This window comes from Molossus molossus, unplaced genomic scaffold (assembly GCF_014108415.1).
Source record: "Molossus molossus isolate mMolMol1 unplaced genomic scaffold, mMolMol1.p scaffold_m16_p_12, whole genome shotgun sequence".
Lineage (NCBI taxonomy): Eukaryota > Metazoa > Chordata > Mammalia > Chiroptera > Molossidae > Molossus > Molossus molossus.
In genome coordinates, this window is record NW_023425347.1 from 90,330,348 (window position 1) to 90,345,589 (window position 15,242).

Genomic DNA, 15,242 nt, shown 5'->3' on the forward strand with positions numbered 1-15,242 from the left:
CTCTTCTCCCCTCCCAGGTACTTGGGGCCTCTGAGGCACCCAAAGAGTTCAGCCTGATCAACGCCGCAGGCACCCACACCACCAGCCTGGGCATCTCATCTCCTGCACCTGGGGAACTGGTCTTCTCCTCCTTCCACAGCCTCCTACCTGGACCCTACTTCTGGAAACTCCCTTCGCGCTTCCAGGGAGACAAGGTGGGCAGGGGGTGGGAAAAGACAGGGAATTCCGGCAGCAGGAACAGCACAGGCAAAGGCTCTGAAGCAGAAGTGTTGTGGGGCCTTTGGAGAAGAGGTGGAAGAGGAGGCTGGAGCGGTGGGAGGCTGGAGCAGTGCAGGGCCTGACCAGGGGACCCAGCTGAGCGCCTGTTCACCCTATGCCCCAGGTGACCTCCTATGGAGGAGAGCTACGCTTCACGGTGACCCAGCAGCCCCAGCCTGGCTCCCTGCCCCTGCACAGGCAGCCGTTGGTGGTACTGCAAGGCAATGGCATCGTCTTGGAGCATCACCCCTCCCGGGAGCCAAACCCAGGCCAGCCCAGCACCTTCACTGTGCCCTTCCGGGAGGTGAACAGCACTGTCCCAGGAACCTTGTGGGGGAGGAGGGCAGGCCCCCTGCTTTTCCCACTCAGGGGTGTCAGTATCCCAGGATGTTAGGGGTTGTAGCACACATATCCTTGCCTTGGCAGCAAGCATGGCAGAGGCCTGATGGGCAGCCAGCCACGAGGGAGCACCTGCTGATGGCACTGGCGGACATTGATACCCTCCTGATCCAGGCATCCTACAGCCAGCGGCCAGCTGAGAGCAGGTGGCTGGGGCTGGGGCAGAAGGACAGAAGGGGGCTCGGGCAGGCAGGTCCAGTCTGAGCGGTGTAATGTGGTGCAGCCAGGTGCCAGCTCTACCTCTTGCAGGCTGTATGGCCATCTTGTGTCTTATTTTCCCACCTGTAACATGGAGATTCTAACAGTGTCTCTCTCACAGGGCTTGTCTCAGGTCGGGTTCCTGAAGCAAAGCCTGAGATGGGGATTGGGGTACACAAGATTCACAGGGGGAACCTGGGGAGGATGGAGGGAAGGACACAGGAGGCGGAAGTGGCCATGCAAGGGAGTGGTTTCAGGTAGAGCCTTGGCTTCATCCCCTTGGAGCTCTACAGAGTCATCCTGCTTTGAGGCAAAGGGGCTTTTGTACCATGGGTCCTGCCATTGGTCACCCCAGGGAGCAGGGTGGTGTGACCTTTCTGGGCGAGGAGCTGGGGGATGGACTCCTAGTTAGGGAACTGGATGGGGCCCTACTATCACGACAGAGCTGTTGGGAGGATGAATGAGATAATCGCCTATAGGATTCCAGCGGTGCCTGACACAGAGCGAGTGTTCATTCAGAGGGTTCTGTCACTCCCAGGGTCTCTGGCATCAGCATGGATGTGGCTGTGCCTGAGGACACTGGCCAGGACCCTGCACTGGAAGTGGAACAGTGCACCTGCCCACCCGGGTACCGTGGCCCGTCCTGCCAGGTGAGCCCTGGGCCCCCCACACCTGTCCAGCCAGCTCCCTTTATGGTGCTCCCTGGCTCCCCCATCTCCAGTTCTTTCCACATCCCCGAGCCCACCCCAGCTCCGCCACCCAGTGGTCCCTGCCCAGAATGGGTCCTACTGAGGAAGCTCCTCCCACTGCCATCTTCCTGCCCCCAGGACTGTGACACAGGCTACACACGCACGCCTAGCGGCCTCTACCTGGGCATCTGTGAACGCTGCAGCTGCCACGGCCACACGGAGGTCTGTGAGCCCGAAACAGGTGACTGCCAGGTGAGTTTCACCCTTCTTCCCACCCCAGGGATCTGCGGCCTCCAGGGGCCCAGCCTTAACCATGCTCTGTCCCTTCAGGGTTGCCAGCACCACACAGAAGGCCCTCGGTGTGAGCAGTGCCAGCCGGGATACTACGGGGATGCCCAGCAAGGGACACCGAATGACTGCCAGCCATGCCCGTGCTATGGACCCCCCTCTGCTGGCCAGTGCGTCCAATCCCTGCCTGTACCTGCCCTTTCTTGAAATGTTCACTGCCCCCTCCCAGGCCCTTCTGAAAGGCAGTGGTTGCATCCTGGCCTTACCACTTCCTCAGTGTGTTAGTTTAAGATATGGTGCACTTCCCTCTCTGGGCCTCAACTTCCTCATCTGGGAAATGGAGATAATGATGAACTCCACCTTGTTGCCTTGTGTAAAAATTGAATGAGATGACGCACATGGAGCTCTTAGTGACACGCCCGGCACAAGGCTGCCACTGAGAGTGTTTGTTCACATGCCCGTCCTTTCTCCTTTCTCTGGTCCTGAAGGAAGAGCTGCTGACTTGCTAACTGAGAATTTTCCCCCACACTCAGGGCCACCCACACATGCTTTCTGGACACAGACGGCCACCCTACCTGTGATGCATGCTCCCCAGGCCACAGTGGGCGTCACTGTGAGAGGTGAGACAGGTGACCAGCAGGGTGGGTAGTGTGCAGGAGGGGCTGCCCCTGGAGACAGGCTGGGCCCAGTCCTCCTGACCCAAAGGGACCAGAAGCTTCGCACTCCCCATACACAAGCGCCCAGAAGATGATCACCTCCCTTCCCTGAGATCCTCAACCTTGAGCTTTCCATTTGAGGTCCTTGGATATCTGGGGTTGCAGTTCACCTCCAACTCCAGGCCAGAGTCTTCCCAGAAAGCCCCTCATTTTTATGAAGATCATAGGTTCAAGGCCCGATCATGCTAACTACACTGGCTCTGTGGCCTAGGGCGCATGCCTGGTCTTCTTCCAGCTGTTTCCCCATCTGTAAAATGGGTGAGTTAGGCCGATTGGTTTCTTCCAGTGCTGTGAGATCATTGATTCTGGCTCACAACAGGCTCACCAGGATTCTGTAATTATGCCCTCCATTCATCCAGTGCTTTCTCTCTCCATAGGTGTGCCCCAGGTTACTATGGCAATCCCAGCCAGGGCCAGCCATGCCGAAGTGAGTAGGGTTGGGGGGGCCTTTGGGGTTAGGCTACCCAGTCTCCCCTAGGGGTGAGCTAGGACAGAGCCTTTGTTCTCCTTCCACCTGGGACAGGTGATTTTCCCTTTCTGAGCCTCAGCTTCCTTACCTATAAAATGGGGACAATGAAAGGCACCCCCATCCCTGAGGGCTGCCTACACTTGGTGGGTGTTTAGAAATAAACATTGCCTCTCTCAGTGGTGAGTTCGATGACCAGGGGTGGTGGAAATAGGAGTGCATGGTGGCGGGTTTGGGATTCCATCTGTGGCTCCCCCCCCCACCCTGCAGGAGAAGGCCAAATGCCAGAGCCCATCGGCTGTGGCTGCGACCCCCAGGGCAGCGTCAGCAGCCAGTGTGATGCCGCTGGCCAGTGCCAGTGCAAGGTTAGTCCAGATCCCTGCCCTTTGTGAGGCCCTGGCCTGTAGCCACAGCAGTTGCCAGCTCTTCTCTCTCACAGTACCCTTGGGAATGTCCCTGTGCCCCGGCCACCTTCCCCCAGAGGGCCCCTCTCTGCCCACTGCTTGGACACTGGTGGGAAGTCAGGCAGCAGCTGATGGGAGTTGGGGCCTGGGTATGGGGGCTAAAGGGGCTCCCAGAACTGCTGGAAGTGGCTGGAAAGACAGGCCTCCCAGGAGGCTGGAGGTGCAAGAAGGCAAGCCTAGCTCCCTGCACCCACCTTTTTATCCATCCTCCCAGGCCCGGGTGGAAGGCCTCACCTGCAGCCACTGCCGGCCCCACCACTTCCACCTGAGCGCCCGCAACCCTGATGGCTGCCTGCCCTGCTTCTGCATGGGCATCACCCAGCAGTGTGCCAGCTCCTCCTATACCCGCCACCTGGTAAGATCTTGTACACACCCCGGAACCAAGGCCTGCCACTTGCCTCTCCCTGACTTATCACTGGGGCAAGTCAGAAGCCTGGGCCAGTGGCATCCCCACTGTCTATGAGGGCACCTGTGCCCATGCCCCCATTATTGCCTGTGTAAGCACAGATCCCAGTAACCCTGTCTTCTACCCTAAGCCCTCCCCATGCCCCCATTACTGCCATGTAAGCGCAGATCCCAGCAACCCTCACCCTGCCCTAATGGTCCTCATGACCCCATTATTGCTTAATCTCAGCATTGGGCCCAGCCCCCTCGGTCCCCCCGTTGTCCTCACCATTCCCCCATTGTTTCTGTCTCAGCCCTGATCTTGGCCATCCCCATTACCTTCCCTCATGCCCTCCCGTGCCCCTCCCCCACCAAGGTGCCAGCCTCAGTGCTCACTCAGGCTGACACCCACCCTCCTGCTTCTAGATCTCCACCCGCTTTGCCCCCGGGGACTTCCAAGGCTTTGCCCTGGTGAATCCTCAGCGGAACAGCCACCTGACGGGAGGCTTCACTGTGGAGCCCGTGCCTGAGGGTGCCCAGCTCTCTTTTGGCAACTTCGCCCAACTTGGCCATGAAACCTTCTACTGGCAGCTGCCGGAGATGTACCAGGGAGACAAGGTGTGACACGAAGCAGAGGTTGGCAGGCCCTCCCCAATCGTCAGTTTGAGCCCTGGGACCTGTGGGGATTCAGACATGGTTTGAACCTCAGAGCAGTCTGGGTTGGCAGGCATGTGTCAGCCACATTGTGGTTAAGCACACAGCCTTTGGGGTCAGATAGGCCTCAGTCTAAACCTTACCACTTACTGACCGGCTGCCTTTTAATAAACCTCAGCTCAGGAGGCTGGGAGGATTGGAGATCATGCCTGGCACATAGTAAGTGCTCACCTGTTAATGATTATTAGCTTTCATGCAGTTAGGTCTGGGACAAGGCCCTCGAAACACAAGGACAAATGCCCTGGATTCAGTTTCATTCATTTGCTCCCTCAGAAGTCACCTGTGCTGTTGGTTCTGTGCTTGGTGTTGGGCATCGCAATGATTCTTGTTCTAGGTCATATTTATTGAGCTCTTACTCTGTGCTCAGCAGTGTTTTAAGCACTCACTGACATATCACAAATCACAGCTGTATGAGCTAGTACTGCCCTATTTCATCAGTGAGGAAACTAAGGTCAGAGAGGGTAGGTAACTTGCCTGAGCTCCCACAGCCAGAAGGTGACAGTGCTGGGATTCAAACCCAGGTAAGAGGTCCCCTTAACTACACTAGTCATAAATGAGCCTGTCTTTGCTACTCCAAAGAGGCGGTGGTGGTATTGTGGAGTGCAGCCTGCCCAAGTGTGTTCCTCGAGTAGTCAAAGCCATCTGGTAGCACCTAGGGAAAGGGGGTCTTGGTCCAGGAGTCCCCTGCTGGCTGAGGCCAGTGTTTAAGCAGATGTGTCCCCTCACCAAGGGCCCCAGGGAGCTCAGGGACACTTAGGAGGGGGAGTCCTGAGGCTGCCCTGTCCTTGTTCTTGGACAGACCCATGTATCCCAGCCTCCTCCCAGGGTTGGCTACCCTCTAGTCCCTTCTCGGGTTCCTCCTCTCCCAGCTTCCCTGCCTGCCTCCCTACTGCCCTGTCCTGCCGTTCCCAAACCTCTCTCTCACTCTCCTGGCATTTCCCTGTGCCCCACAGAGGGAGGCATATTTTGCGCGGATGCGCCGAGCTCACCAGGTAGGCCCGTGATCGGAGTATCGTGAAGTTGATGTGACGTGGGCATGGTGTGTCCTTGGATACCCTCAGCCCCGCATGGGGAGATGCCTAGTGTCTATGGCAGTATGGGTCTGCATGAACCCAGGTAGGGCCCGGTGGCTCCACGGTCAGGTCACTGCTGTGCCTAAGCCCCTAAGATGCTGGGAATTAGTCAGGGGGGGGTGTGTGCCTCATCTGCCATGTGGTATGGTTCTAGTACCAACTGTCTGTGGCCAGAGTGGTGGCTAAGGTGGCAGGGAAACTAACTCAATGCTAAAAACCACATGACTGTACCTGGCCCCCAGATTATCCCAGCACTACCTCCCGGGTAGCCTCCCTCTGTTTGCGAATGCCTGGAGTTAACCCCCGTGTGCCCGCCTGGAGAGGGGAGCATGCGTCTTTCTCCCGTCGATGTGAGCCTCTCTGGCCATCATATCCATGGGAGAGGACACTCCCCAGGGCTCCAGCTCTGGGGCCCTGGGAGATCTGAGCTGGCCTATGCCCTCCACCCATCAGAACCGCACGTCCCTCTCAGAGGAGCAGTTGCGGGTAGCTGTGACTACTGGGAGGATCCCAGGACCCCCAGAGGGCAGGGGCCAGGCACAGCAGCTGTCACAGGTAACCCAGGGGCTGGCCAGAACAGGCTGTGTCAGGGGCCCCAGGAAGGAGGCCAGAGAACGTAGTCCAAGCAGGAGCCTTGAGCCAAGGCCCTGGCCTTTCTGGGCCATTTTCCCATGCCAGGCCGGGACCCAGCCTGATGCCCAGTCCAGTCGAGTGTTGCCCTTGGGAAACATTCCAGAGCCATGAATGTCTTGGTCTGGCACCATGGGTATGCACGGAGAGTGAGGCCCAAGGAGCACCTCCTTCACATAGATGCCTCTGGGTCTGCTCCTCCTTGCCAGGGGCACCCTCAGTATGGGCTTCTCTCCCTAGCCAGGACCCACAGTCACCTGGGCCTGCCCTGCATAACCCATTAGGCTCACGAGGAGCAGGAGGGTGGTGGGCACAAGGGCCAGAGTGTTAGGCATGAGCACTTGTGATTGGAGAGAACAGAAGCGGACTGCTGGCTGGGCCTGGCACAGCCTGGGGGAGGCAAAGCCTCACAGCAGCCTTCCTGTCCCTCTCTGCTCCTTTCTGCTGTCCTTCCTCTCCTGGTCCCCCAGGTGGATGAGGCCCAGAGAAGGATGGATGCCGAGATCTGGCAGCTCCTTTCCAGTTTTGCTGCTCACCCCCATCCCCCTCCCCCAGGGTTCTTGCCCCATCCCAAGCCTGCAGCTGCTCTACGAGCAGGTCCCTCCTCTTCCTCCTCCTCAGCTTCTCTGTCTTCTTCCATGGGCTCTCAGGTATGTGCCACGGCACCCTTCAAGGGACCCACACACACCATGTTTTCTAGACGTCAGTTGTTTCTGAACCAGCTTTACAAATTCTGCCCTTTCTGTACACTATCTGGACTATTATTTAGTTTAGATTTTTCTTTAAATCCATCATTGTTTTTAAGTGTACATTAAGACCACCATTAAATTTGACAATGTTGCCCTGGCCGGTTTGGCTCAGCGGTTAGAGCGTCCGCCTGCGGTCTGGAGAGACCCGGGTTCGGTTCCCGCTAAGGGCATGTACCTCGGTTGCAGTTTGTCCCCGGCCCTGGTTGGTCGTGCGGGTGGCAGCCACTCGATGTGTCCCTTCACATCAATGTTTCCCTCTCTCTCTCTTCCTCTCTCTCCCTCCCACTCTGTCTGTGCAAAAAATGGAAAAATGTCCTCGGATGAGGATTAAAAAAAAAAAAAAAAAATTTGACAATGTTTTCTGGTGTGTCACATCAGTCACCTTGGGGTCCACAAGACGCACACATGACATGTGAGGTGACATGGACCCAAACCACGCCCAGTGACAGCAGTCGGGGTGTCCGGGTCCAGACAGGGGGAGCAAGTTGTCCAAGAGCAGGGCCGGGACCTGGCTGTGGGGTGGGGGCTCTGTTCCCTGGCCCTCACGGCCCCCCCCTGCTCCTGCAGCTCTCACGCCTGTCCTTCTGTCCTAGTTCTCGCTCTCCTATGAAGGCTTCTCTCTGCTTCCTGAAAGCCTCTATTATTGGCAGCTGCCCCGAGCCTACCTGGGGAACAAGGTAACAAGGAGTTGGGAGATTACAGGGTGTCATCAAATCCTGAAATATCAGAGGGCCCTTTGTCAAAGCCTTTCATGGTCAAATGGGTAGACTGAGGCCCAGAGAGGGGGAGGAACTTGTCTGAGGTCCCACATTCAGGTCAAAGTAGGGCTGAGATTAAATCCAGCTCAGCGATTGTTCTTCAGCTGCCACAGGCCCCTGGCGGAGGGGCTGTCTTACCTTCCAGAGAGCCTAAGGAAGTAGATACCCCTTCTTTGGTTCCCTGTACCCTGTATCCAGATCACTGAACTAGCTCGTGGCACTGCATTCATTCATTCAAGAAGCATTCATTACTGTGCGCTGTCTTATGTCTGAGCAGAAGACCCAGGCCTCTCAGAGCTCAGTTCGTCTGATTATCAGGCCTGTTATCACCAGCAGCAGCACTATTATTAATGTTAGTGTTGATCCTGACATCACCTCCATCTTGTTCCAAGAATAATTGAGTCTTCTAAAGAATACACATAATTTGCAATAAAATAACATGTGGAGAAGCAGACAAGAAAGTCTGGCCTGGGGGAAATGAGCAAGGGCGGGGCTGGCTGTGATGGGATTTGGCAGCACTGGGCTGTGCGGCTGGTGCTGTGCTGTGTGCAGTATTTTACATGGCTGGTGTTATTAGTCCTCATGCTGGCCTCCGGGCAGGTATTATTTTTACTCCCATTTCCACATGAGGAACCTAAGACTCAGAGAGGTTAAGTGACTTGTCCAAGGCTGTCCAACCAGTAGAGCTAGATTTGAACCCTGTCAGACTGCAGAGTCTGCTCCCTTAGCTACCCTGCAGCTTGGTCCTGAACATGGCAATGCATTTGCTGGCATCCAAAGCAAACAGAAAATCAGTTGTTTCATGGTTATCTGGTTATGGCCCTGATCTTCTTACTTTCTTTTGAGTTTGTGGAGAACATCCCCGGGGCCCGGGTAGCCCAGGACCTGGCATGTAGTCAATAGGCATTTAATAAAGGCTCACAACGGAATGAACAAATGAACAAATGGGCTAGGCCTGATGCACTGTGGTATTGGTTTGAACATCTGCCCTGGTGGCAGAGGAAAGAAAGAAAGGGCTTGTGGGGCAGAGCTGAGGCCCTGGCTGCCACGCGGAAGCCCTCTGCTGCAGAATAAGGGCTGTTTCATTGTGAGCCATAGAAAACCGAAGTCCAGCTCGCTTGTCTGCAACAAAGAAAAGAATCTATTGGCTCATGTAACTACAACATCCAAGGATATCTGGTGTCAGGCATGGCTCGATCCAGGGTTCATTAGGACTTTATCTCAGTTGGCATCCTTCTCTGGCTTTCATTGTAATTGGTAAAGGGAGTTTCTCTGTTCCAGTAAAAGAGGATCCGTGCCAGGTTCATGTGTCCACCACCAAGAGAACGGAGAGGGGGAGTGGTGGAATGTGCAGATTGGCCAGGCCTGGCCCACATCTCCACTCAAACTACATGCCCTGCGTGTAGGGCATTGTTTCTTTTCAAGGAAACCAAGGCTGCAGTTTGCAAAAATCGGGGACATAGTTTCTGGGCAAACAAAACCCACCTGCCCAAGAGACAAGACCTCTGAGGGGCCACCCTCAGCCCCACCCCCATGACTAAGAACTCTGAACCTTCTGTAACCTCCCATGTCAATTCCTTCTAATGGAAAGGGACTTGGAGCATCTTTACTGTGATTGTCAGGCACTTGGAAATGGGGAACCCCCAATAACCAGAAAAGATGCTGCTCAGGATCATTGCCACCAGCTCTGAGGCTGTGATGGAACTGAGTGATGTCCTGTCTCCTGAGCAAGCACAGGACACGCACACTGGCCTCTGGTGGCGTGGGGTGGGGGAGGAGGCAGCACAGGTGCAAAAGTGCCTTGAGGGGTTTAGTATATCGTGCCCCAGAGGAGGGCAGAGTCAGGCTGTGACTGCAGGGCTTGCCTCTTTGCAGGTGGCAGCCTATGGCGGGAAGCTGCGATACGCCCTGTCCTACACAGCCGGGGCACAGGGCAGCTCACTCTCCGACCCTGACGTCCAGATCACGGTGAGCGTGTGGATTCCATGCCAAGCGGGCAGAAGGGGAAGCCAGGGGACATTGATTGTTTCTTTGGTCCTTTCAGTCCAACACTCAGCTGGCCTGGCATGGGCTAGGGGGATTAGGCCTGTGTTCCCACATCATTATCTGGTTGGGTACAACCCAGGTAGAGGCCCAGCTGCTGGGAGAAGTGGGCAGTGGGCATGTACCAGATTCTTTTGGGCACATGAGCCTGGGAGATTGGAGGGATGGGAGCTGGTATTCTAGAGAGGCTGGAACCTGGTGGAGGATTCCTCCGTTCCCAAGAGCCCCTCACTCCCCCTCCAAATCCTACTGGTGCCTCCCCTAGGGCAACAACATCATGCTGGTAGCCTCCCAGCCAGCACTGCAGGGCTCCGAGAGGAAGCGCTATGAGATTGTTTTCCGAGAGGTAAGGGGCAATCGGCCACCCTGTGTCCAGCCCTCCCCAACCCCCACCCTTGCTTTGGAGCCTGGCTACTCTGCTACTCTGCTTCTCACTCCCCCATCCTCACCTCAGTCCTCCCTCCACCAGTGCCTGGAAGACAGGAATTGGGGGCTGGGGGGCTGCAGAAGTAGCACACAGCCCAACACCCCGCACTCACACATGTGTCCACCCACCCAGGAATTCTGGCGCCGGCCTGACGGGCAGCCATCCACACGCGAGCACCTCCTGATGGCGCTGGCTGACCTGGACGAGCTCCTGGTCCGGGCCACATTCTCCTCGGTGCCACTGGCAGCCAGCATCAGTGAGGTCAGCCTGGAGGTCGCCCAGCCAGGGCCCTCACAGGGCTCCCCAGCCCTGGAGGTGGAGGAATGCCGCTGCCCCCCAGGCTATGTCGGCTTGTCCTGCCAGGTGAGTGTGGCCACCCAGACACCTGCCCTGGCGCAGCTGGATCAGCAAGCTGGTCAACTGGCATTTCTATGGCCCGTGATGAGTCATAACTTTCACATACTCTGCAATATCTCATGTATTATTCCCAACAGCCCTCAGAAATGTGTAATTACCCCCTTTTAACAGGTTTTTTTAAAAATAGAGGCACTGAAGGGCAAATGGCTTACCAAGGGCACACAGCTCCCCTCTCTGGAGGTTAGGACCCAGCATGTGCTCTCAGGGTACCACCAGTCAGGGAGGCCATGCCCAGGCTCACAGTGCCGTAGCCCAAAGCAAAGCATGGAAGTGGCCCAGAGGAAGGAACAGCGTGGAGTGGGATAGGATTCCAGGCGAGAAGGCAGAATAAGCAGCTCAGATGGAGGAATGTGCAGGGAAATAGCCTGTGATGCAGAAGGGTCACCCCTGAAAAGCCGGAGTGGGGATGGGGGAACTTTCTTAGGCCTGGAACAAGGCTATCAGTGGGAGGTGGGCCCCAGGAAAATTCCTCTGCCCATAGTGAATGAGATGGATGAGGCAGCAGAAAGACAGGGAGTCCCGCCGGGAGGGAAGGGCAGTGGGGGTGGAACAGAGGGCTGCAGTTGGAGAGAATCCAAGAGCACCTGCAGGCTTGACTGGAGGCTGAGCTCCAGGAGGGCGGGGCCTGCGCTGCCTGCTGACCACCCGGTTCTCAGGCGCAGCAGGCAACCAGCTGGCATCTGATGAGTGAATGTGGAGCTGGGGAAGGGGAATCACAGGAGAAGTGGCAGGGCTGCAATGTCAGATGGGCGACTGGGAGGTCCACATGGGAACAAATCCCCACTCGGGAACCCCACCGCGGGAAGCCCACGTCTCCGCAGTTGTACATCTGTGCACTTTTGCTGTGGCCACAAGAACTTTCAGATCCAAATATGTGAACTGCAGGCTCCTTGATATGATCAAATTGAACACATTTTGAAGGAGAACCCCTGGGGAAAGAAGAATCCTTGGTGCACATTTTCTGCAGTGAAGCAAAACAGATTTATAAACATGCCCTCGAAATGGTCAGGGAGAGAGTGGGGCCTGGAGGGATCTCTAAGAAGGGGTGGCGAACAGAAATGTGTTGTTTCCAGAACCCATGATCACTCACTCAGAAGGGGCCAGAACATCTGGGCTCTGTGTGCACCCTCTCACTCTATTCAGTGAATGTGCAAATCGTTGTAAAGCTCTTCAAGGGCTCATTTCAAATCTAGGTCCCCTGAACCCTCTTTTTCCACCTAGGGGTTAAGTTTTTCAATAAAGACCCTGACAGAAGAGTTTTCAGGAACAAAGTCCTGGGGATGCAGATGGAGTTGAACAGTAGCCCAGCTTTGGGGTGTTCAAGTGAAGATGGAGATGTGGAGGAGGGCTGCTGAGAGAGGATGCAGGGTGGAGGGCTGGGCCTGGGATTTTCCCTCCAAGCGCCAATGTGAGTCTAGATGGTAGGAAGGAATGGAGGGTGTGGGTTCTGGATCTCCTGGCTCTGGATGGGACCACACAGGAGATGGAGACCAGCCCTCACTCTCTTTCTGCTAGGACTGCGCCCTGGGCTACACACGCACTGGGAGTGGGCTCTACCTCGGTCACTGTGAGCCGTGTGAATGCAATGGCCACTCGGACCTGTGCCACCCAGAGACCGGGGCCTGTACGGTAAGATGCAAACGGGGCCAGGACAGAGTCAGCCTGGCTGGGGCTGAGGGGGGGTACCAGGGCTGGCTGTGGGATAGGGAGGGGCTGGGCTTGGTAATGTGGGCCTAGGTCGAGGGGCAAGGTCATGAGGCACGGCCTGTGGAACAAAGCGCCTAGACCAGCAGGCCTGGTCACCGCGGGGCTACAGGCGTAGTGGGGTGACCACAACTATGGGATGACATCCATCTTTATAAAGAAAACTCTAGTTCCTATGATTTTTTTATCACCCAAGTGACTCACGTTCCCTGTAGAAGAGTCAGAGTACGGAAATAACCCAAGAAGAAAGTAAAAATCCCCTGTAATCCTACCTCCTGGAGGTAATCACTGTCAGCATTCGTGTGGAGCTCTTTTTCTGGGCAAACGTTTCTACATACATTAGTAACATTTATGTAACGCTAGTGTATGTATAAATGTTCAGTGATCGATTTCTTTCACTTCCAAGTTCATGAACATCTTCCCAAGTGCTTTTGTGTACCTAAACTTTTCAGAGTGGGGTGTGTATAGCCCTCTGGGGTATGTCGTCAGGGTTGAGTGGTTGACAGAGCAAGGAACATGCTATATTTATAAAACACAGAGATTTATAAGATCTCTTCGGAGAAGAGTATAATACCCACACGTTTTTATAATAAAGCATCTATTTTTAAAACTTCCACCACATACCCAGGTGTATACCTTTACCATCCTATGATATGACAGGTGTTTAAGTAGAAAAATGTATGAAATGCAACAGCATCATCCTGTTTGATAGGTATTTGGATGGGTGTTGTTTGTTATTTATCCAGTTCCCTATTCATGGATAGGTTTATTTCCAGCATTTTACTCTTATAAACACCACTGAGCTGAACATTCTTTAAGATAAGTTCACAAACATGGAATTTCCAGATCAAAGGATTCCCACATTGTAAGGCTTTTGGTAAATTCTGCCAAAGGGTGAATGACAGGTATCCTTGTACCTCACAGCAATGCCAGCACAATGCCGCTGGGGAGTTCTGTGAGCTGTGTGCACCTGGCTACTATGGAGATGCCACGGCCGGAACACCTGAGGACTGCCAGCCCTGTGCCTGCCCACTGACCAACTCGGAGAACATGTGGGTGCCCTTGCTCAAGGCCCAAGGAAGAACCCCCACTGAGGAGTGGAGGGCACTGCACTGGCTTTCAGGGCAGAATGAGGGGAGCAGAGGTGGGGTGTGGGTGTCCATGGCCTGACCTTTGTCTTCTCTGTCCCAGGTTCTCCCGCACCTGTGAGAGCCTGGCAGCTGGTGGGTACCGCTGTACGGCCTGTGAACATGGCTACACTGGCCAGTACTGTGAGCAGTAAGTTTGTAAATGGGAAGGATGAAGGAGGGGAGTATATAGTGAACTAGACGAGAGCCCTAGATGGTGTTGCTCAGAAAGTTCTCCACCAGGATCATGGTCCCCACCCTTGATTCCCTTGGGACAAACCCAGGCTCCTTAAGTAGCCTTTCATTCTTCAGTCTCATCCCACTTCCAACACCTATCTCTGCTCTAGTTGGGCTTAACTTCTTGACTACTTATGTTCAGGTCTTTGCATGAACTATTTCCTTTACCTGGAACATTCTTTACCCTAAAACTTCCCCCTCCTGGCTGACTCCTGTTTAGCCTTCAAGGCTCAGCTTCATTCATTCATTCAGCACATTTTTATTGAGCATCTGCCGTGTGCCATGTAGTATGTGCAGGTATTGGAGATTCAGTGGTGAACAAAACAGATTCTGTCCCAGCCCTATGGAGTCTGCCACCTGTAATGGGAGCCAAGACGGCAGAAAAAAAAGCGATCATACAAATATATCATTACAAACAGTGATAAGTTCTCCAAAGAGTACAGCCTGCTCCCAGGGAATATAACAGCTCAGAAGCCCCGTTCTCTGAGAAGCCTCCTAATTCTTAGGGATGGATCTGTGCACTCACAGCCCCCAATACGTGTGCCACACCCTCATTTTACATCCTTTTCATGTTGGTTTCCCAACAAGTAAGTTCCTTAAGAGCAGGGACTTCCGCCTTGGCCAATTTGGCTCAGCAGTTGCAAGGGTGGGGAACCTTTTTTCTGGCTAGGGCCATTTGGATATTTATAACAGTTTTGGGCCATAAAAAATTGTCAACTTAAAAATGAACCTGCTATATTTGGTCAGGCTAATTTGGCGAGGCGTGTGATGTTAGCTGGTATTGATTTTGAGGGCCTTATATGGCCTGCAGGCTGGACGTTTCCCACCCCTGTTAGAGCATTGGTCCACGGACCAAAGAGTCGCAGGTTCAATTCCCTGCTCAAGAGCATATATGTACGTTGGTTGAGGGTTCGATCCCCGCTCTGGTCAGGGTCATGCAGGAGGCAACCAATCAATGTGTCTTTCTCACATCAATGTTCTTTCTCCCTTGCTCCAATTCTATCTGGAAAAAATCAATGGAAAAGTATCCTCGGGTGAGAATTAAAAGTTTTTTTTAAAATAAAGAGCAGGGTCCTGGCCGGTTTGGCTCAGCGGGTAGAGCGTTGGCCCGTGGACCAATTAGTCGTGGGTTCGATTTGGTCAAGGGCACATACCTCAGTTGCAATTCGTCCCCAGCCCTGGTCGGGTAGTGCAGGAGGCAACCAGTTGGATGTTTCTGTCTGTCTGTCTCTCTCTTCCCCTCCCTCCCACTCTACATGACGATAAATGGAAAAATATCCTCGGGTGAGGAATAAAATAAATAAATAAAGAGCAGGGACTTCCTGGTCACGGTTGTGTTTCCATAACCTAGCATACTAGTTTTCCTGAAGATTAACGCTTTACCAGCCCCATACCCAACCCGCTGATATTCCTTTGCACTCCCCTTTCTCAGCTCACCAAGGCCCTGTGTTGGGGACTCTTTGGTGTCTGAACTCCTACCAGAGCACTGAGCCTTCCCACC

General features: G+C 54.6%; 1 protein-coding gene across 1 annotated transcript in view; it reads left to right on the forward strand.

Moving 5' to 3' along the window:
• Positions 1–15,242, forward strand: part of HSPG2 (heparan sulfate proteoglycan 2) — a 102,871-nt gene that overhangs the window by 54,482 nt on the left and 33,147 nt on the right. Inside the window, exons 23-39 of the mRNA XM_036256828.1 lie at positions 18–194; positions 383–562; positions 685–803; positions 1,394–1,505; positions 1,683–1,796; positions 1,875–2,002; positions 2,366–2,452; positions 2,926–2,975; positions 3,285–3,379; positions 3,693–3,833; positions 4,289–4,480; positions 9,662–9,754; positions 10,095–10,175; positions 10,389–10,619; positions 12,189–12,302; positions 13,302–13,429; positions 13,569–13,655. Coding sequence (XP_036112721.1) covers positions 18–194; positions 383–562; positions 685–803; positions 1,394–1,505; positions 1,683–1,796; positions 1,875–2,002; positions 2,366–2,452; positions 2,926–2,975; positions 3,285–3,379; positions 3,693–3,833; positions 4,289–4,480; positions 9,662–9,754; positions 10,095–10,175; positions 10,389–10,619; positions 12,189–12,302; positions 13,302–13,429; positions 13,569–13,655 — 2,129 coding nt within the window. The remainder of the gene's footprint in view (positions 1–17; positions 195–382; positions 563–684; positions 804–1,393; positions 1,506–1,682; positions 1,797–1,874; positions 2,003–2,365; positions 2,453–2,925; positions 2,976–3,284; positions 3,380–3,692; positions 3,834–4,288; positions 4,481–9,661; positions 9,755–10,094; positions 10,176–10,388; positions 10,620–12,188; positions 12,303–13,301; positions 13,430–13,568; positions 13,656–15,242) is intronic.